We start from the raw sequence: 22,226 nt of genomic DNA, 5'->3' as shown, positions 1-22,226 counted from the left end.
GATTGTCTACTAAAGGGAAGTGATTTGTCTTTGAAGGAAAAAAAATCCCACTTGTGAAGTTTCACAGATCTGAGGTTGTTCTCTTACTTCCTGACTTGGACTAATGATTTGACTTTTCTAAACTACAGTTTCTTTACGTACTAAATAAGAATAATAATAATAATACCTAGATTTTAGGGTTGTGGTAAGAATGAAGTGAGGCTATGAGTGTGCCATTCTAACCATAATACTTGAAATACAATGATGGATGGTCAACATTGTTGTTAAAAGTTGGGAAAAATAATTTCTGGTGTAGATGTAATAAAACTACACTTCTCCAAATACACCCCTTGGTTCAGATGGTTTTCTTATTTAAGCATCTCTGTTTCTCTCTCCGTCTTTCATTTGAATGTATTCCCTGTCTTCCAAGACAAAAACCAATGCAAATTTACGAACCTCACTTTATAAGTTTCTGAAAAGCTATTCCTAAATTTCTAGGAAGGAGCCAAAGAATGCTAAAATCAAACAAGCTTCTCAGAGATATAACCCACCCACAGTCTTAACTTTTAGCTTAATTGTTGCCTGAAAGATGGTAAAGCTAAAAAAAACAATACTGAGGTATGTCTCCCTTATTCCTAAAACTCACCTTAGCAACAAAATTTGCCTTTGGATGTTTTGTCAGGGCAGGTGTCACTGGACCCATAAGACACTTCAGTTAAAGCAGGCAATTAGTCTGAAGTAAAAACTAACATCTACTCAATCTTGTGACTCTTTTTTCAGCAAAACTATTTTGTGTTGAATATGAAGGATGTTTCTCAGGGCACCTAGGGGGACCCAGATTTAAGTTCTGAATTTCATAATGACCTCTTCAATGATTTGCTCTTTTTCGTGTTTTTCAGGTACTCTCCCCTGGGTATCGCCTGCCTCATTTGTGGGAAGATCATTGCAATCAAAGACTTAGAAGTGGTTGCTAGGCAACTGGGGATGTACATGGTAACAGTGATCGTGGGCCTCATCATCCACGGGGGCATCTTTCTCCCCTTGATTTACTTTCTGGTGACCAGGAAAAACCCTTTCTCCTTTTTTGCTGGAATTTTCCAAGCTTGGATCACTGCCCTGGGTACTGCTTCCAGGTAGAGAACACAAGAAATTTTCTTTCTCTCTGCTCATTCCTTTGCTCCATTGGCTAATTCCTATTTCTCAAAACTCTCCCATCACAAAGTTCAATGAGAACACCTTTTACATATTATAAAAAATTTTAAGGTAGACATGGCAATGCATTCTTGTAGTGCATTAGGAGACTGAGACAGGAGGAAGGAAGGAAGGAAGGAAGGAAGGAAGGAAGGAAGGAAGGAAGGAAGGGAGGGCTTTTTAAATTTCGGGCTTCTTCTGGAACTTCTGAGCCTTCTTTCTGATGAATATTTTTGTATTGGAAATATGATATTATATTTAAGTGTTTAAATGAATGTCTGCTATTTTCATGCCTAACTTGCTACATAAAGCATGAATTTAGTTTCATTAAATGTTTTCCAGAAGGGTATAATAGGATATATATTATCCAGTTCACATCCCACCTATGATTTAGAAAATGCTATCAACAAAATTTTGCTCTATTGAGATTTTGGCAAATAAAAGTTCAGAAAGATAGAACCAGCTTTTATAAGGTAAGTAGTATGATAGGTGATGTTTTTCAAAAACCAGAAGTCAGATAAATCTTTTACCTTGACATGAATCTCTAATGGACCATTCTGTCCAACTTAATTTTTTTCTTGAAATCAAACTTACTTGGCTTGACCCTGACAGAGAGTCAGGTCCTCAACCATGACCTCATTCCAGTGTCTAGAAAGCCAGTGAGGACACTAGATACATGCAGATAAAAAATATGATTTTAATGCAATCTTGGGATGGAATTAGTGAAAATGAAGCAATGAGAGAGAGAGACAGGGAGTGACAGAGATAGAAAGAGAGAGAAACAGAGAGAGAGAAACAGAGAGAGAGAAACAGAGAGAGAGAAACAGAGATAGAGAGAGAAACAGAGAGAGAAACAGAGAGAGAGAGAGAAACAGAGAGAAACAGAGAGAGAGATAAAATGCTTGGTAATCTAGAATGTCAAAGACTAAAAGTTAAGTTTTATTCTTTCTGGCTATAATAGTTGTCATATATCTACATGTATGTTTTTGTGTTATAAAACTAAGACTGAGATCATAAAAAGATGGCACAGAGGCAAGTGGATTCTGACACCCACAGCTCAAAGCCAGGTCTTAGTTGCTGAGCCCATGACCATGGAGCAGCAGTCAGGTTTTCTATAAGTGACGTAACAGACCAATTGTGGTGACCACCTGGGAAACCAGATGATATTTCCATCTTGCAAATCAGTGAACAATTGGTACTCACAGAATATGGACTTTCAAAAAGGGCTTTAAATGTTGGAGATTAAGATTCAGTGTCCTATTTCCCAGTAAAAAAATTTCCTTTTTCTTCATACCAATAAATTTTCTATGGCGAAGAATCTCTACCTATTAAGACCCTTTCCTTTTGGAAAAAAAAAACACATCATTTTTTCTAGAACTAAAAGCAAATGTGTTTAATTTTATTTTTGCTTTTTAATTATGAGTATTGTGTTTGCTTATTATGATAAAGTTCAGACCGTGAATAAAATTTTGACGAAGATAATGATCACCAGTTATTTACCACCACAGGACATTTGCTAGTATTCATTTAGTCAATCTTTATAGTTATATATCTTCCCAGTTCTTGCTGTGCATATATATTATTTTGGAAACTGCTATTTTTCACTGGTGAACATGTTATAAAAATTATATCTACTCATAAATCTTTACTTCTATTTTGTAAATTATATAATAATGCCCAGTATATACTATGATACAAACTCCATTCCATTCCACTCCCAGTAATACACATTTAAAGCATGTCTATTAAATAGATGATGACAAGCAGTCTCAAAGACAACTCTGCAAGTTTATCTGTTGGGCATGGCGGCACAGGCTTGTAATCCTAACACTTAGGAGACTGAGACAGGAAGATTAAAGGTTCCCTGCCAGCCTTGGCAATTTAGTGAGGTCCTCTGCAACTTAGTGAGACTTTGTTTCATATAAAAAGTAAAATAAAGCTGGAGAAGTAGCTCAGAGGTAGAATGATCCTGAGTTCAATTCCCAATAAAACACATAAACACACACACACTCACACACACACACACACACACACACGTTTATCCAGTGGCCCTTTCAGGGTACACTTCTAGAATTGTAATTTCTTTTTTTTTTTTTTTTTGGTGGTACTGGGGTTCCTGGAAGCCCTCCTTCCTCCGGGCTACACTCCCAGACCTATTTTATATTTTTGAAACAGGGTCTCTTACGCCAGCACGGCTGGCTTCGAACCTGCGCGATTCTCCTGTCTCCGCCTCCCAAGCACGGGGATTACAAGCGTGCGCCACCACGCCCGGCTAGAATTGTAATTTCTTAGTCAAATGGTATGAGCACTGACAGTTTTGAAACATATCTCCAGATTGCCATATGAAAAATTGCATTATTTTATGTTTCCACGACCTGGATTTAAGAGTGAACTCTTACATACCTGTTCACCCGCACCAGATACTCTGGGTATATCTCATTCACTTTAATGTATTCCAGTTTTATTGGTGAAAAGCTAGTTCACTGAATTTGCATATCTCTAACTACTGTTGAGGAGAGACAGCTTTTTTATGGTTTATTAACCATTCTATCCCCACCCCACACTTTCTCCTTCCTCTTGAATCGTGTGGGAATCAGCCCATTTTCTTTTGGAGTGTTCTTCCTTTCCTCGTTGGTTTCAAATTCTCTTTATGAATAAAAGTATTAACTTCTGTGTCATATGTTGCAATAATGCCCATTTCCACTTGATATTTGTCCTCATAAATTATAGTATTTTTTGCCATTACAAGTTTTAAATTTGTATGTAGTCAAAGCTGTGAATATTTTTCTTTGTGTTTAGGATTTCGGGGTTTTTTTTAGGCATATAATTTCCACCCAAAGTTATATTACTTTAAATTATTTCTGATACCATAGAGTTTTATCTTTAAATGGCTTTAAAACTATTATTTTTTCTTTTGAATGATTAAACCATTATCCCAGGACCTTGTTAAGGTGAGGGAAGTCAAAGCATATCCTGGTACTTAAGTCAAAGAAACTGCTTGGGATGTCTAACCAAGACTCTAAATGTGAGGTTCATTTCTCCTCCCTACACTCTATTTCATTTGAACAAAAAATATGGTTTTAATCTTCATTTAAAACATAGTTTATGCCTGCATGTGGAGTTTCCTTTTTTAAAGCAGCAATGTGGCAGGAATCACATAGCAAGAATTAACTCAGGGTTTCTTTGCCACAGTGGCCACAAGGGAGAAAATAAAAGCAAAGTCTAGAGATAGTCCCTTAAATGCCCTTTCTATTTCCTTGGACCTTGTCCTGAGGAGGACATAGAAGTAGCCCAGTGGCTCTTTTCGATGGGCAGAGAAACTGGTGTCAAACAGGACAGATGGGGGCATCCTCCATGTCCAGGCCAGTCCTCAGTGCATCCCTTGGACTTCAGTGTATGCTGTTAAAACTAATCTGGAAAAAACGAGAAGAATCCCAAGTATCTGACATTACTGTTAGCAACATGTGAAGACAGTTGCCTGGCCTTTGACGCAGGAGCCAGAAAGCAAGGCCAGAATGCCAGCATGTCAACACCGGGAAGCGTTGAAATTCTCAAGTCCAAGTCTGGACCGATTGGGCATATGTTGGTTTTCAAGACACAAATATAAAGCACAAATATATAAACATATAAAGGCATATGTGTTTTTTCAAGGCACAAATACAAAGTTTCTCTATAAAGTAGAGAAAGGATAATTTCATGCCTTACCTACTATTTTTCTAATCTTTTTAGTTGTCAAAAGATCCTCTTATGACATTCCGGGATAATAAATACAATAATAAAAATTAATGTATTTCTGTAATCCCAGACTTATGCTTAGAGCCATATGATTGAGGACTTAGCCACCAACCATGGTTGAGTGGCCATCTTAGACCAGTCATAGTGTCCCGGGAACCCTTTGAAGCAGTCCCAGGAAAGGGTGAGAGGAATATAGGGAACAAATTTCTTAACACCTGGGGCAGCAAGATAGGTGCATTGGCATCTCCTGCTTACAAATGAGGCCAAATCCTAACTTTTCACCTGGACTTAAAAAATTTGAGTCATAAGACATCCCCAAACACTCATTTTATCTCCCTATCTAAGACCAAGAAGGGAGCACTACACAGACCACTGACCTGTAATCACAAAGAATGTCCTAGTAAGATGACTCTGGATCCCCCTAAATTTGTAATGAGGACCTTGTGGCCCAGATAAGATAGAGCTTTGGGTATCTAATTTTAGAACATCTGGATTTATTGGTCCAGAGTAGACTCTGAAATCTGTATTTCATTTCACTCCCATTCTGAGAAACCTGGAACTTGGTATCTATGCCCAACCTTCTTGGAGCTGCATTCTAACTAGTAGAAAGTGGCAATATGCTCAAAAGAAAAAGCACCCCCAAATGTTTCCTGCATTGGAGATTCTCCAATTCACTTGGCTAAAATTTGCATGAAAACAAATAAAAGAAAATGAACTACAAAGCACTCTCATTCCATGTGACTGTTCTGTATTGCTTTCTCTCTTGGAAAGCAAATCCTCTTAACCTATGCACCAATATTCATAAGGAAATTATCTACTGGGCCTTGTCAACACTTGTTCTGTGTTAGGTCTCCTATTTTATTTAATTTTTGGTACTGGGGATTGAACTCAGGGGCATTTTACTTCCAAGCTACACCCTTAGCCTTATTTATTTTTATTTTTGAAACAGGGTCTCACTAGGTTGATGATAGTCTCACTACTTGCTCAGACTGTCCTTGAACCTGCAATCCTCCTGTCTCAGTCTCCCAAGTACTGAAACTATAAACATGTGCCACCAAGCCCAGCTTTAGGTCTCCTATTTTAGAAGACTTATGAACGTGTCAGGAATTCTAGCCTTTGATGCTGAGTCATGTGGTTTAATTTCTAGCCCACGCCTAGGAGGAGCGGGAATGAAGTCACTCCATATTGTGTCTTTGATTAACTACAGATCATACACGTTGTAGAGACTTAGAGGTGGCTAACTGCCATCTGTCAGGACATAGGACTATATATGAAGTTCCCTAGTGAACAACTCAAAGCTCAGGCTCCTGCTGAAGGGTTCTTACTTGCCCAGCATTCTTCAAATTAGCAGGCCCTGATCATGGAAATTCCCAGGGGCTGGATGCAGTTATTTTGTTGGAAACAACCTTTCCAGCATAAAATTATGGGCCATTCAAAAATTCCTCATTCTGTTTTACTTCTGACAGCTGATTCTTTTCTGTCACTTTTTTTTGCAGTCAAATTAATGTGAGCAATCAGCAATCAGATGTGCTTCAGTATTTAATCTAAGATGAAAATAGAGACCAAAAGAAAAAAGAACTTAGAGCTTTAAGTAGACCTCAAAACCAGGACCAACAGAAATCTTGTATTGCCTGTTAGCATCTTAATAAGATTGAATGTGAGCCTCTGGCTCACTGGTCTTTAATTTGGCTTTGATTACTGTTTTTTTTTTTTTAATGTCACATTGCTTGACTCAGAGAAAAGAACAAACTTTGCAGTGTCATTCTAGGTTTGTGCTCTGCCTAACTGTCTAAAGTAGACATAACATTCTCCTCTCTCTTTTCCCTCTCTCTTTCTCTTTCTCTCTCCCCTAGTGCTGGAACTTTGCCTGTCACCTTCCGTTGCCTGGAAGAAAATCTGGGAATCGATAAGCGTGTGACCAGATTTGTCCTCCCTGTTGGAGCAACCATTAACATGGATGGTACAGCCCTTTACGAAGCAGTGGCTGCCATTTTTATAGCCCAAATGAATGGTGTTGTCCTGGATGGCGGTCAGATTGTGACTGTAAGGTCAGTGGAGTGAGTTGGGAGAAGCATAGAAACATCTTTCTACCCTGTTCCCCTTCACGCTCACTTTATTTGGCAGGGGCCACTTGCATCTTCATTCTGCTAGTGGATGCACGATGAAGGAAATAACGGACGGGGATTTATTGGCAATGTTCAAAGGGAAAACCTTTCCCTGTGATGGGAAAGAAGCGTTCTTTTTAATCTTTTCTTTTTTCATTAGGCATGTCAACACACTTCAGAAAGTGGATATTATCTGATTGTTAACTATCCTGCAGTATAGACAGGGAAGTTATCTTTGCACCTATTTCATAGACGAGGAAAGGCTCCAGGAAGCATGGCTGTTTATTACAAGGCTATACCACTAGTCCTGAGCCAGGAGGGTTGTAACTGGGGTTGAAATCAGCTGTTTCTGGATCTAATTTCCTTTCATTAAAATATACTCCCTTCAGTATTTCAGGGATTGATGGAAGAAATGATAAAATACTAGAAGAGATCCCTCAATATGACATGTAATATTTTATTACAAATAGATAGTGCATATTTTTGTTTTTACTAAAGCTATATTTACTGTATGTTCATTATTTTAAGAATATTTAGAATATATGCTTTTCCAAGTCATCATTAAAACACATTTCTTCTCCATAAATTTAAAGGTCACATCTACTGGCCAGGTCAACTTTTCAACTCCTGATTTATAGGTCGAAGTCACTGGAAACATTTTCTAACCATTCAATGTTGTATTGGCATAAAATAAAAGGCTTTGTGGTGGACGTGTAGCACACAGCTGTAATCCCAGTAGTTGCAAGATAGGTGCATTGGCATCTCCTGCTTACGAATGAGGCCAAACCCTAACTTTTCACCTGGACTTAAAAAATTTGAGTAATAAGACATCCCCAAACACTCATTTTATCTCCCTACCTAAGACCAAGAAGGAAGCACTACACAGACAACTGACCTGTAATCACAAAGAATGTCCTAGTAAGATGACTCTGGAGGCTGTGTAATTGGGTTTGAAGCCAGCCTCAGTAACGTAGGAAGACTCTCAGGAACTTAGTGAGATCCTTTCCCCAAATTTAAAAAAAAAAAAAAAAAAACAGGGCTGAAGGTGTAGCTCAGAGGTAGAATGTTCTTGGGTTCAATCTCCAGCAAATCATACACACACACACACACACACACACACACACACACACACACTAAATAAATAAATAAAGGGCTTTACAGTCATCATTTCTACTCCAAGTAGAGTTCAATTAAACCAGAAAACAATTTCTGTCTTCAATTAAAGTTGAAAATAAACAATGAGCTAGTTATTGGCCCTATTCATTTTCTATTCCAACTCTTAGTGTCTTAATTTTCTCATCTGTAAATGAAGAAGATACTCAGAGGCTGTAAACTGACTGGTAGCTCATGGGCTGAAGCCATATCAAAGTCTGCCTTCATTTGTCCTATTCTATGTTGTAAAAGCTAGAATTCTAATGTTTTTTAAGGCAAGTACTTTCTGGCTCACCACCATCTCCCCCACTCCCATTACTTATACCTGGTCTGCGTCACCTGTACCATGGTCTAGTCCTTTATGACAAGTGAGTTTGTATCCTTCGTACTCTGCAATGTATGTCTCCTTTCCTCTCTCAGATTTCATGAGATCAGTAAACAGAGGAGAAAGTAGGTCACATTCTGTATAGTAAATGCTCTTCCAGTAGAAAGAAAATTAAAAAAAACACTATAATGGCCCAGGCCCATTTTGAGAAAAGCAGGACGTAGACACTGAAATACAATTTAATCCTCTGTAATGAGCATGGCCGCACACTTTGGTCCTCTGATGTGGCATTCTTTACATTTATCATCTCAAACATGCCCAACAATCATGAAGAGAGGGGATAGTCATCACCTCCATTTAATTTCAATAGTCAAGTGAGGATCAGAGCGTTTACAGGACAAACCTAAGTATTAGGGCTGGGGGTGCCAGAGGCATGAATCGAGTCTCTTTTTCATATCCAGCCTCTCCAACAATACATCATTCCTGCTTTCTGACTTTGACTCAAAGGGAGATAATAGACTCACTATTGTTTTCCCCCTACACTGTACAGTAAGAAGAGGAAATGTGGTTTGTGTTCAGAATAAGACACTACCTTGTCCTCCTATACTTCAAACCCTACACAACACTGTCAACCTTTATCTTAGAAATTCTAGTGATAATCAGGTCTCTGATTAGCTCACAGTTCATCTGACGGTTCATTAGCTGGGAAGCCTACAGTGGTCTAGGGTCCACTTTAGGTCAAGACTTCTAAGAGACAGGGTCCATTCATGTTTGATTTCTCTACATGCTGAAATTACTGAGAAGTTCAAACTTGGGGCTGGCCAGTATTCTTATTAATACTGGAAGACAGCCATGTTCTTTATGTATTCTGCTGGCTTGAGACTGCAATGGAAAGACCTCTTTGGAGCCTCACTCGGTTTGTCTAGTTCTGAAGTATTTAACCAGCTCAAGGATATTTTTGTTGGACCATCACTTTCTCATCTCTCCTTATAACCATTCCAAAAGATTTAATGAGTATCCCATATGCACCTGAGCTCAGTTTGGCAACTAAGTCAGCAAGCAGAGAAATAAAAACTTACCAGGTTTAACATACAATGTAAAAACACAAATAAAAATCACATTATTCTCTTAGCATAAATGTATCATCTGAAAAAGAGACTACCTTGTCAAACCCTCTCATCTAGTAGATAGACACTTAGGTCAGAAAACAAGTCACACGGTTATCTGGAGGAGGTCTCCAAATGCTTACGTGTGCTTCTATTTTTTTTTTTTTAAGATCTTAACTTGTAATCATAGAAATGTCCCTAAAAATAGGTCATTAGATTCTGTATTTTATAGGTGGGAAAAATGAAGCACAGAAAGGTGAAATAACCTGGCCAAGGTCACATTATGTACCTGGTAAAAATGATCTGAGCCCAGGTCACCTAACTCTGGGTGGACGGGTGAGGTCTGTGCTTTTACCCATTACATACATGGCCTCCACACTTTTATACTGATGGTTTGCCTATGTTCATTTCTCTAACCCTTACAACCACTTTATAATGTATGTGCTATAGAGGAGCCTTGGTCTCCTCATCTACACAAGGACAACAATCACTCAATGTAGAGTGATTGAGAACATTGTGCTTTATATATAGTCACCTGTCAGTAAGTATTACCTGTTAGGATTATTACTACTAATGGTGTCAATAAAATATAGCAGCACTCCAATGCTATTAAGGAAAAATGGTGACATAGTACATACCAGGAGGTTATTCATGGTGGTAAACTCTCTTCAGGTCAGAGTCTCATGCCTTCTCAATCATGTCCTCACAAATATCAAGTTGAATTGCCAACCCCCACTGCTTTAAAACTCAAAGGTGGAAAGGGTTCCTTAATGAAGCCCTTTGCCAACCAAAGATGATTTCTGGTTCCTTAATTCCCAGCCTTGATGGCAAGGTGGCTTCCCAGCAAGGTCACACTATTAGATGGGAATTTGGAGATGAGAGAATAGATTAGTGACTAAGTGACTTGGGTTGTGTTGGAATTGCTTCATTTTATCTACATAAGGTTTATTTTTATTAACCATGATAGTGATGGAAATTTTCACCGAGTAAAGGATAAGGTTGGCCATGTCCATTTAAATCTTGCCTCTGGGCAAGGTCAGTCAACTCTTTCTGAATTGTCGGGCATCATGAGGGCTGCCTCCAGGGGACCCACAGTGAGTACATGCAGTTCACTGCCTGCAATTTATTTGGAGAAAAATAGCCAAGTCTGGGACGCTGTATTTCCAAGTAAATTCTTCATCTTCTCTTTCCCTGCATGCAGGAGGACAGTCACCAAGAATTCTCACCATGTTTATTAATTAATAGAACTTCCAAGGTGGAGAGGAGATTGGGGACATCAAGAGCCAGCATGGCCCTGGGACTAAGTAGACAAGAGTTCAGATCCCAGCAGATCGTGTTCAAGCTGTTTGACCCTATTTCTCCACCCATCCAACTTACAGTTTCTTTGTGGTAAAAGTAAATATTACCATGCGTGTGAGCTGCAGGATCACTGTAAGGTTTGGCTTTGATATTTGTATACAGCACCTGGCACAGCCTCCAGGAACCAGCCCTAGAGGAATGAATTGGAGGACGGGCAAAGCAAAAAGGGGCCACAGGGCAGAGAGCAATCACTGCCAAGGAGCTGTGCAGCCATTGCTTAGAATGCTACAAAGGACACTCGGCCCATGAGAGGGGGAGGGTACCAATGGTGTGATGAGAACCAACTCCCCAAGAAGAATTTTCTTTATAGGATTTGCCTCACATAACAAAAGCTGGTAAGATAAGATGACCACAGTGCAAAGGGACATAGAAGAGTGACTCATGGCAGAAGCATCTGGGGCTGTAAATAGAGCGGTAGAAGCCAAGAGCATTGGAACTTTGGAAGTTCCCCTCCCCTGCCATTCTGGGCATCTTGGGGAAATGGCTTAGAATTCCCATTTCCTAGCTATCTTGGGGATTTCGAGAAGTTTGCACTTCAGAGCAGCCTCGCCCTGTCCAGATCTCCCGATAAGAATGACAAGTCACTTTTACTGGAGGTTGCAATATGCCTGGCCTCTCCTAAGTGCTTTTTTATTAGCTTCAAAAGCTTCTGACACCCCACACATGAGATACCATTATCTCTTTCTTTTTTTGGAGGACAACTCAACAATATTTATTAAAATTTAGAATGTAGATACCCCAAAATTTCCCTTTAAGCATTTATCCCATAGATATCCTTGCATGTGTACAAAACTGAGAATGTAAGAAAAAGACATGATTATTTGCTGTAGCATTGCTTGTAAAGTAAAAAGAGAAAACTACATAAGTTCTACTTTTAAAGTAAATTACTTGAATCTATATCAGAATAAGTGCAGACATGGAAGGATTTCTAATTCTGAAAAATTTTTTGCAGTGTTTGGCAAATATATGTATAAGAATCAACTATCTTGAGACCTGGTGATAGTACTATACAAATTATCCTTCTTAATGGGACATTTAATGGTAAAAAGAGTAGAAATAAACAGGTAGAAAGAGTGATAGTTTTTAGTTTTAATGAATATTAATTTCCTTGTAGAAAACAAAGTACTTCTACCAATTAGATAATATTCTAGTAAGAACAAATATATCTGTGCACAGATAACCTTGTTAAACAAAGATCTTCTCTTTATACATCCGAACTCATGAAGAGGCTGAAACGGGCAGTGCCTACTGTTCATTTTTATGAGTGGATTTCCCATTTTACAAACTCTCATTTATGAGAAAGAGGTTCCCAGGTTTCAAATTGTTGTTAGCATACATTTTCTTATCCCAGAGAAGCAGAATTCCTCTGTGTCCATCAAATGATATCCACTTGCAGCCACAGGGCATCTGCATGGACACTTCTGCTCCAGAGTTACATACATACAAAGCACCATTAATACAGATAAAGACATAATGCATAAACGATAATTTCCTGGTAGCCACATTTTCCCTCCAATTTCATCAAACTAGAATATTCTCACTGATCCTCATATAAAAGTTTCTATTTTGAATGACATATTTTCAAGTCACTCCAAACTTGAAAGTCACTATGCAAACTTCTATTCACATTCTGTCATCTCAAGGACCAGGCAAGGTCCTCTATCTCTCCACTAAAGGAAAAAAAATCTTCCCCATTTTACTTGGTATTAATCTAGACTGGGACCTTTTTAAGCCTTTATTATCTAGCTCTGATCTTTTTGCTGCTTAATACTGTTAATTAGCTTTTTACAATTTTTTGAGTTAACTTGCAGTTAGATTGCTAGTCCCTTTAAAGGATTTACAGATTTTTATATTGCTTTTCCTATATTCCTCATATATCTCCATAGCAGATTTAAATATCCTGGTTTTACAACTCAACATGTATAATTATTGTTCTTCACAGATTTTTCTAGAACCCATCTATGTTCTTTATATGAACATGGATATTCTGCTACCCCAATAAACTAAGTGTTTGGCATCAGAACTCGTCAGCTGACTCTGTGTCCCAAACACAGGACTGCAGTTTGTACTGTGGGAACTCAACCTCAATGTCATAAACAAAATTTGGATCATCCTTCTTCTGATTTTTCTCAAAAGGTCCATCCATGATGCTCTTCCTTTTGGCAAACCCCTTGTCATCTAGTTTGTTCAGGTCTTCCTCAGGATCAATGGTTGTTTCTTGTTGAATGTGTTCCATCATTTCTGCCAAACTCTGTTCCCATAAGTAACCATGTAAAAAAGTAAATAACTTCTTTAGCTGCCCCAGGGATACTTGTTCCAGGTAACTCTTGTGTCATGGATTATCTTCAATTGTTCAGCAGCTGTAGCGCAATCTGAAAATTTTGAATTGGCATGATGTGCTGGACTATTCCCCTTGACCTCATTCTTATAAATCAAGATAATAGCCGGAGGCTGGAATCGAATCCCACATTTCTTGGCAGTGCCCGTCATTCTCACATATACCTTAAAAGAAGTGTAACAGTGTGCATCTCCTGCAGGCCAAAGTCACAACTGCTAGGAGAGTTGTTTCTCAACCACACTGTAGAGAGAAGCACTAAGTTGACACTGAGGCCAGGACAGAATGTGGCGCTGCAGGAAGGTGCTTACAGCCACAGTCTGCCAACATGATCCTGGGCTGAGCTCCCTAGCAGGAGGCCAGAGTCCCCAGACAGCCTGTGGTGGTGGCGGTGGCCAGCCCTGAATGCATGGAGCTGGCTTGGAGGACAGTGAGCCCTGTCTAGGGTCTGGCTGGACATCATTCCTTTTTTTTTTTTTTGTGGTACTGGGGATAAAACCCAGGGGCATTATACCTTCAAGCTACACCTCTAACCCTATTTTTATTCTTTATTTTGAAACAAGGTCTTGCTGAGTTACAAAGGGCCTCAATAAGTAGCTGAGGTTGGCCATGAACTGCAATTCTCCTGTCTCAGCCTCCTAAATTCTGGGATTACAAGTGTGTGCCACCATTCCCAGCTCACCATCTCATTTTTTTTTTAACAGATGAGAAAATCAAGGCACAAAAAGGTTAAGTTGCCCAGAGTCTTGTGGTCAATAAATGGAAGAGTTGGGATTTGAATTCAGATTGTTCAAGTATAGAATTTTGCTGAGAACCACTACATGCTCTACCAGCTAACTTGGATGGGTTCTGGAAGATAGAGTCCTCTGAACCCAAACAACAGACCCATGTGGGTAGGGAGGGGAAGCACACACACTGGTTCTATGAATCACACCCAGGGCAGGCATCTTTACTTTTGTCTTGGAGGGATATTGATATGAAAAATCATCTCAACTCACAGAATTTCCAGGAGCCTTCATTTCCTCCAATCTAAGATTAGATAAATTCAGGTGCTTTTCAACCGTAAGTGCTCAGAATTCTGTGCTCAATCACACAGATGGCCTGAACTTGCTTGAAACACTCTGAGAGGTTGGCTGGCTTTCAATTTGGAGCCTGAATGTCTACTCTGGAATTTTATAACCACAAAGCAAGCAAACCTCTTTTCTTTTCAGCAACCACAAAATCAAGTTAGGAATCCCCTTTTTTAGAAGCATCCTTCCATTGAGAAGTGACAGGTTCTTTAAATAGCATCCATAAAAGATGGAGAAAAAAGATGCTGCCTTTGCTTGGGGGCCCAGAGATCCCCTGGTGTCTAGACAGAGCACTTGAACCCTAGGTCGACCTTTTCCCAGAGACGGACTTGAAAATGGTGTTGGGCATATCCTGTCATTGCTTGGAAAAAAGACAATGAGATGCTTCAGAAAGAAAGCTTCCCTTTATTCTGCTATCATTGCTTGGTGCCCTCTTTCTGAAAAATATATATCCCAGCCAATAGAGGAGCATCCAGGCAACTGAAGCTTACTGCCATTTGGAGTCTGTTGATTTCTTCCCCAATGTCCACTCGGTTGAGTCTGATATTTCCTATCCTTAGTTCCCATATTAACATTGGCAGTGACCTCCTCAGAATCTTGCCACATCGTCCAGGCGACTTTGGTGCTCACAGAGACATCAAGGCATAAACAGAAACAAACGCAGTGTGTTACTGTGGGAGAATTAAGGAAGATTTGTGGTTTTATTCTCTTTAATATTTCTTTGCTTGCTTTCAGAGCTGCAATTACCTTCATTGAACCCTGTGATAGATTAGGCTAATGGGATAGCATGATGAGGATAAGGCTCCAATTCATGCATTTGTAAGCTTTCATCGCAGCTTAGCAGAATCTAAATAGACCATCGTTCTTGGGTCTCAGTACTTTAGATTTCTCTATTCCTTGGGGGAAGAGGGAAAGGGATTTTAAGACTGTAGAAAAATTTAAACTCAACATTATCTGGGATGGTTTTGCCAAGACACTTTCTCTTCCCATGACCTGGCCTTCTCTGTTCTCACAGCCTCACGGCCACGCTGGCCAGTGTCGGTGCAGCCAGTATCCCCAGTGCTGGGCTGGTCACTATGCTCCTCATCCTGACGGCCGTGGGACTCCCAACTGAAGACATCAGCCTGCTGGTGGCTGTGGACTGGCTCCTGTAAGTGCCTGCAGACAGGATTCTGCTGGGGATTGTGAGGACGGCCCTCTACGGATGGGCTGGTAGCAAGGTCTGTGAAGTCCTGGGCCAATTCCTAGGACACCCTCCTCCTTCCTTGTAATATTTACTGAGTGTTTACTCAGGAACCAAAGAAGAAAAAGATGAAATCACTGAGGACCTCAGAGTCCAGTAGAGGGATCAGTAGATTGTAGAATCAAGTTACACTTAAAAAAAACAAGTATTGGTGCATGCAAAAAAGCATAAACTGAATGAATGAAGCCAGATATAAAGAAGTAGGCACCAAGTGATTCTGTTTGTATGAAGCTCTTTTTGGAAAAGAGAATAAAATCTAGAGCAGTTAAAAGAGTTGAGTGGTTGCCTGTGGTCAGATAGGGATGTGGGAGTTAACTGGGAAGGAGCACAGGGAAGGCTTAAAAAGTGATAGAAATGCTTCATATACACAGGTATCTATATTTGTCTAGAAGCTCTTTGGGCACATTTTAATGTGCATAATTTCAAACTTCAATAACATAGATTAAAATTAGCATTTAAATAGAAGCCTCATGAGAGAGGCATCTATTCCACTCTATCATGAAAGGGTAAGTGAAGACTATCAGAAAACAATGCAAATCTGTACTGAGTTTGATTGTTCACTATGTGCCAGCTGCTTATACTAAGCATTTACTTCCTCTTAACAATCCCAAGAATTTAGCATTATTGTTCATAGACGAGAAAACTGAGGCTTAGATAGGCAAAACAACTTGAGAATTGACAGGGATTCATCCTTAGACCTACCTCATTCTGGAGCTTCCCATGTTCTTATCCATAGCTATTTTAAGGTTTCAAAAGGCAATGAGAGCCAAGCTCAGTCATAACTGATAGGTAGATGATACCCAGGAATATGTAGGCAGAGGGGACCCAGACATTCCAGTCAAAGCCATCTCATGCAAAGACACAGAAGCTACACTGTGGAGACCTATACATGAAATAATGTTATAGCAGACATTGTTGATGTTGATTGATTTATTATAAGTCTCTCATGAATTATTGTAGAGTCATAATGATTTTTAAATAAAATTATTATTATTATTATTATTATTATTATTATTATTATTATTAGAGAAAGAAGGTGGCTGATGAGGCTAGGGAGAAGAGCACTATCTTTCCTAACTCTCTTTCCACCAGCATCTTTCTTATATTGAGAATTTTAACCAAAACATTGTAAGAAATGATTAATCACAGGAAACAGCAAAGCAGTCATGGGATAGGTCAGGGAAAAACATCAAGATAGTCACATATGATTCAGGGAAGGAAATGGTAAACAAGGAAGTTGTCAAGGTTGTTACTGATTTGTCTCATTTGGTTTTTGGAGACCTGTCTGTTTGCAGAAATCTCTACTTTGGTGAGGAGTTTGTGCTCTTTCCAAGAAGGACCGAGGTAACCTCAAGGCACCAACTAACAAGGCATCCAATAAAAGATGAGGCAAGACATACATCCTTGAAGGCCATGCAGGGAAGCTTGAACTTGACCATAGACATGTAGCCCAGTTGTTTCCTAGTGAAGGACACTTAAGTAGTGTAGAAGATTCACTGCCACATCATGAATATAGACAAACCTAGCTAGATGGTCTCCAACAGGGAGGTTGAAACAGATCTTCTCTATGCTACATTTGTGCCCCTCTGTTCTGCGAGTGGTATGAATTTAAGAACTAGAAGTCACATTTTATGGACTAGAGTTTGTAACTTCTTCCTACTCCCACCTTTCCAAAGAGAGAAAAATGCAAGAGGCTGATGGAACAAAGGACATCCATGAAAGCTACAATAAAGCCTGGCCTCTTTCCATAAAATATGCCTGTTGTTGGTGCAGATAGTGGAGTGCGTGTTAAAAATCAAAGGCTCCCTGAACATAATTTGTTCAGCCCATGGGAGCTGCAAGGAAGTCATGGATCATCCTGGCTTGCTCACTCATCACCAGAGAATGTTTTGGCCATGCCTTTAGCAGGGAGGTGAAGAGAAAACAAAATAAATTCCTGTCTCTCTCTTCCAGTCTCTCAGGTAGTGATGGAGTTTTCCTCTGCTACTGTGGTTATTTTCTGTGCCCTGTTTTGGCACCAAGAGGCAGCCTTGCTTATAAAATCTACTCAGACAAAGCAGCTGAGATTCTATGGTGGAGTATGGGTGGTAAGAACTGGGAGAGAACAGGATGAAGGAGACAAAGGAGTGAAGCGAGCTTGGAATGCGCAGGACAGGAAAAGGAAAGTGAAGACCTCAGCAGTGTTTTCAAGATGGAGTGCACAGAGGGAACTCAATAGACTTGTCCAAACCTTACCGCTGCCGTGTGACAATCAGGGCCTTTTCACACAAGAAGAAGAAAGACAAAGAACACTACTCCAATTCCAACTTCTTCTGTGACTTGATATTCCCTCTCTGGTCTCTGCTTTTTGAGTCTCTTCAACTCATGTTGTCCTAGGGGGCCTGTTGTCTGCTATGACAACATTGCTTGGTCTCTTCTTGGACTTGTTTCCTTTCCTTTCCTCTTTCTTTCTCTCTCTTTCTTTCTCTCCTTTCTTTCTTTCTTTCTTTCTTTCTTTCTTTCTTTCTTTCTTTCTTTCTTTCTTTCGTGGTACTGGGGTTTCTGGAAACCCTTCTACCTCCAGGCTATATTCCCAGACCTATTTTATACTTTTTTTTTTTTTAAATTTGGAAATAGGATCTCTTAAGCCAGCACAGCTGGCTTTGAACCTGCGCAAACCTCCTGTCTCTGCCTCCCAAGTGTGGGGATTACAAGCATGTGCCACCATGCCCGGCATCTTGGACTTGTTTCTAAGGCCTGAGATCTACCATTAGAGACTGTGTGTGTGTGTGTGTGTGTGTGTGTGTGTGTGTGTGTTAGTGGGGATTGAACTCAGGGGCATTCTAACTCTGAGCTACACCCCCCCAGCCATCATCATCATCTGTATTTTATTTTGAAACAGGGTTTCATTAAGTTGCTGAGAGAAACTCAGTAGCTTACAGAAACTGAGGGCCTCCCTAAGTGTCTGAGGCTGGGCTCGAAACTGTGATCCTCCTGTCTCAGCCTCCCAAGTACTGAGTTTACAGGCATGTACTACCATGTCCAGCTGAGATTCATCTTTTAAAAAATTATTATTATAGCAATGAATGATGACACATGCTTATAATCCCAGTAATTAGGAGACTGAGACAGGAAGATGACAGGTTTGAAGCTAGCCTCAGCAACTTAGGTAGGCCATTTGCAACTTAGTGAGACTCTGTTTCCAAATAAGAAATGAAATGAGGCTGGGGATGTACTCAGAAGTGGGATTCCCTGGGTTCAATACCTAGTGCCACAAAAAATAAATAAATAAATTATTATAAAGGCTGCCCCCATGATCATGCAAATGGTATTAAGTGATTTTAAAAAATGCAGTAGTAGTATCAGGATCTAGGCAAAGGAGTTGATATTTGGAGGATACTACAAGGTCTTTATATCTGTTTTTATTTCTTTAAAGAGTTCTGTTATATATTTCATAGAGGAGAAAATAGGGACATAAAGGGGTCAAGTCTCAGAACCCTTTGCACTACTACTCCAAGCCACTTCCTAATTTGTACCAAGCCATTCATTGGTGGAAAAGAGGAGCAGAGGGGCCCAGAGCAGGGAAGAGGAGGGAGACAAATTCAGTAGGGTCCCCTATTCTATGTTCTGGATATTTGTATTCTCAAAAACTCATGTCAAAATTTGATTTTTCACTGTAGCATGTTAACACTTCATTTTCTTTCCCAGTACTAAGATGTGGGAGTTTTAAGAGCTGGTCAAGCCAGGAGGATGGGACAGGTGCTTTATAAATGGTGGCTTGGGCCCCCTCTTGTCCCTCTTTCCCTTCCACATTTAATTATGTGATGGTGCACAAGGTGGCAGCCCTCAGCAAAATCTAACATCTTCATCTTGGACTTTCTAGCCTTCATGGCCATGAGGAAACACTCTTATTCTTTATAAATCACCCAGTCTCAGGTATTGTCATAGCAGCGTAAGTGGATAAAGATTTCCCTGGTTTTCCACAATAACCAAAGAATTTTTGTTTGACTGTCTTTGGTTTTGTTCCCCCTCTCCATTCCCAGGAGTAAAACAAAACAAATAGTCAAAACAGGACAAGGAAGGTATGACTGAGGCCTTGGCTATTCTTAAAATTTAAGTCTTCCAGCCCCAGCAGGTCAGACATCGTGAACGCTGGCCATCAGGGACTTTATTTGCTTTCAGGTCTATTGGATGAGAGTTAGCTCATGAAACATTCAGGACCATGCCTACTTCTGACCTAAATGTTAGTGAGAGGATGAGGAAGGCTGGGTCCTCCTGGATCACCCCAAACAGGTGCTTACATGCTCACACTGGTGCAGGAAAGCAGGGCATCATCAATCCAGAGCTGCAATCTGCAATCAGGAGGGAGGCATCTGAACCAAAAATTGGTGGTACATTTGGATTCACTCAATTGATGAAATTATGTAAGAGAAAACTCTAACCTTGGCTGGAACTGGAAAGAAAGGAGCGAATGAAGAGCTCTTCTTTAATTCTGAGGTTTTGATCTCAGATGGTGGTGGGGATTAGGGGAAAGAGAGATTGAGAGGCAGGAGACCTGGGTCTGAGTTCTGCACTTACTGTCTATAGGACTTGGGCAAGTGACTCCTTCTCTGGGCCTCAGTTAGGTCACGTGTACAGTGGGAAGAAAAACTTTTCTTGAATGCAGGGAGAGTCCCAACCTTGGACTGACCTTCTGGTTTTAAGACCTGACTTCAGATTCTGCTGGTGATGGATGTTTGTATCCAAACAAGCATGAGCCTTCCTTTTAAGAAGAAGAGAAAAAGGAAGGGCAGAGGACCCTGAGAAGATGGACAGCAGAGCCCATAGCTGGGTCAGGTCTGCTTTGAATTAGTAATGATGCCACATTCTTTCTCAATAGCAAGAGGAGTTCTGGAAACAAGCAGTTGTTTGGGGGTGAGCTCCATAGTTATTGGAGGCTTGTCCATGTATAAACTGGGGTGGGGTTGAGTCAAGGCAGGAGTGCGGGGGCTGGGAGGGTTGAGCATTCCTTAGAAAAGGAGTTTGTGGAGGAAAAGCAAAGATAAAAGAGGGGACTTTTTTCCTCTTTAGGCAAAGTCTGTATGCTTTTATAACTCTAGCAATTTTTCAGTTTAAAACTAAACAAAGACCTCAGTGACATTTCATGTGTCAGGGTGCTTGCCAACCACTGGTTACCAGCCAGCCTCGTTCCTGCCCGCGATGCCCTGGATACTTTTCAGTGTGCAGGCTTAGTTACTCTAAATGTCATGGCAAAATCTAAGATTCCAGAACATTGAGAAGTGCCAGAGACCTAGAGCTCTGGACAGGCAAGACTGGTTAAAAGCAGAACTTTCTTCTAGGTCCCAGAAGCCATTTGTGTAGGGACCCCTTGGTGAATAGAAGAGACCTCACTGATAATCCTCTCTCTCTCTGAAAGAGACAGGATGGAATGAAAACTTGGAGCCAGTACCAGGAGGAGGTAATAAATAATGGGGTCTAGTTTGAAAAGGAAAGGCAAAGTAAGGTGAAATCTACGTGGACCTGTGGCCCACTTCTCACATATGACTCTGCTGGTGAAGTCTTCTCTGCACTTACATTTGCTAATTGGAGAGCGCAGTTGAGAGGGCACTTAGAGGAGAGACTTGAAGAGCTTCTACCCTGCAGGAAAGGCTCAGAAGCTCTTTCTAATAATATCCCTTTCTAGATTGAATAGAGCTTTGGTTCTCAAACCTTAGTGTGCACCAAAATCTGATGAAAAATCAGGAAGTCTGAATTGGGGCTCAGGAACTGGCATTTCTAATAGGTTCCCAGGCGGTGTGATGCAATGGACTAGAGATAGAGAAGTTTCTTTTCTTTCTTAATAGTACTGGGGATGGCACCCAGGGGCATTCTACCTCTGAGCTACCCCCAGCCCTATTTTATTCTTTATTTTGAAACAGAGTTTCACTGAGTTGCAAAGGGCCTCACTAAGTAGCTGAGGCTGTTTGTGAACCGTGATCCTCCTGTCTCAGCCTCCCAAATGCTGGGATTACAAGCATGTACCACCATACCTGCTTAGGAAGTTTCTAATCATCAGAAGTCCCTGATTGTAGGCATATAAGCACCTCTACATTTTTTAAAGGAAACTCTTTGACTGTTCCATTTGGTGAAAATACTTTGAAAGAATGTGAAATATTAATAGCTAATGTTTAGTGAGTATCCTTTCAATGACAGACATTTTTCTAAGCACTTTTCATGCATTTGCTTAAAAGTTGTAGCAAATTATGAGGCAGTTAATAATATTGTACTCACTTTATAGTTGAGGCTCAGAGAGACATAACTTATCCTGCTATAGTGGGTGTTAAATGACTGGATTGGGATTCAAACCCAGGTAAGCTGGATATTCCTTGGATGATCCAGGCTTGCCAATATCAGCTTTCTTTCCTTTAATCATGTGTATGTGATGCACACACATGTAACTGATTTAACCTCCACTCCATAGCTAGTGGAAAAGAAGACCAATTCCTACCTCTGCCGTATCTGTGAAGATTTTAGGGACTTATGTTCATCTCGGTCTTTGGACTCGTTACACATGCACTGAATTCTCTTCATTTCTATATTCTTCCTTATCTCCACTCTAGGTCAACTTCACTGAGGAATGTGGCCTCTTTCCAGCAAGTTTCTCCCTC

General features: G+C 40.2%; 1 protein-coding gene and 1 pseudogene across 2 annotated transcripts in view; one reads left to right on the top strand and one right to left on the bottom strand.

Annotated features, from left to right (window-relative positions):
* Positions 1-22,226, top strand: part of SLC1A2 (solute carrier family 1 member 2) — a gene marked incomplete at its 3' end in the record, with an annotated part of 144,885 nt that overhangs the window by 110,360 nt on the left and 12,299 nt on the right. Inside the window, exons 7-9 of the mRNA XM_080695578.1 lie at positions 879-1,112; positions 6,759-6,953; positions 15,373-15,507. Of these exons, the coding sequence (XP_080551704.1) occupies positions 879-1,112; positions 6,759-6,953; positions 15,373-15,507 (564 nt within the window). The remainder of the gene's footprint in view (positions 1-878; positions 1,113-6,758; positions 6,954-15,372; positions 15,508-22,226) is intronic.
* Positions 12,970-13,442, bottom strand: LOC308268913 (centrosomal protein of 19 kDa-like; annotated as a pseudogene). The gene has a single exon. The product of its transcript is annotated as a centrosomal protein of 19 kDa-like (transcript).

Source organism: Muscardinus avellanarius (assembly GCF_963383645.1).
Source record: "Muscardinus avellanarius genome assembly, chromosome: 1".
NCBI classification, from domain to species: Eukaryota; Metazoa; Chordata; class Mammalia; order Rodentia; family Gliridae; genus Muscardinus; species Muscardinus avellanarius.
This window is presented reverse-complemented; position numbering and strand designations above follow the sequence as displayed.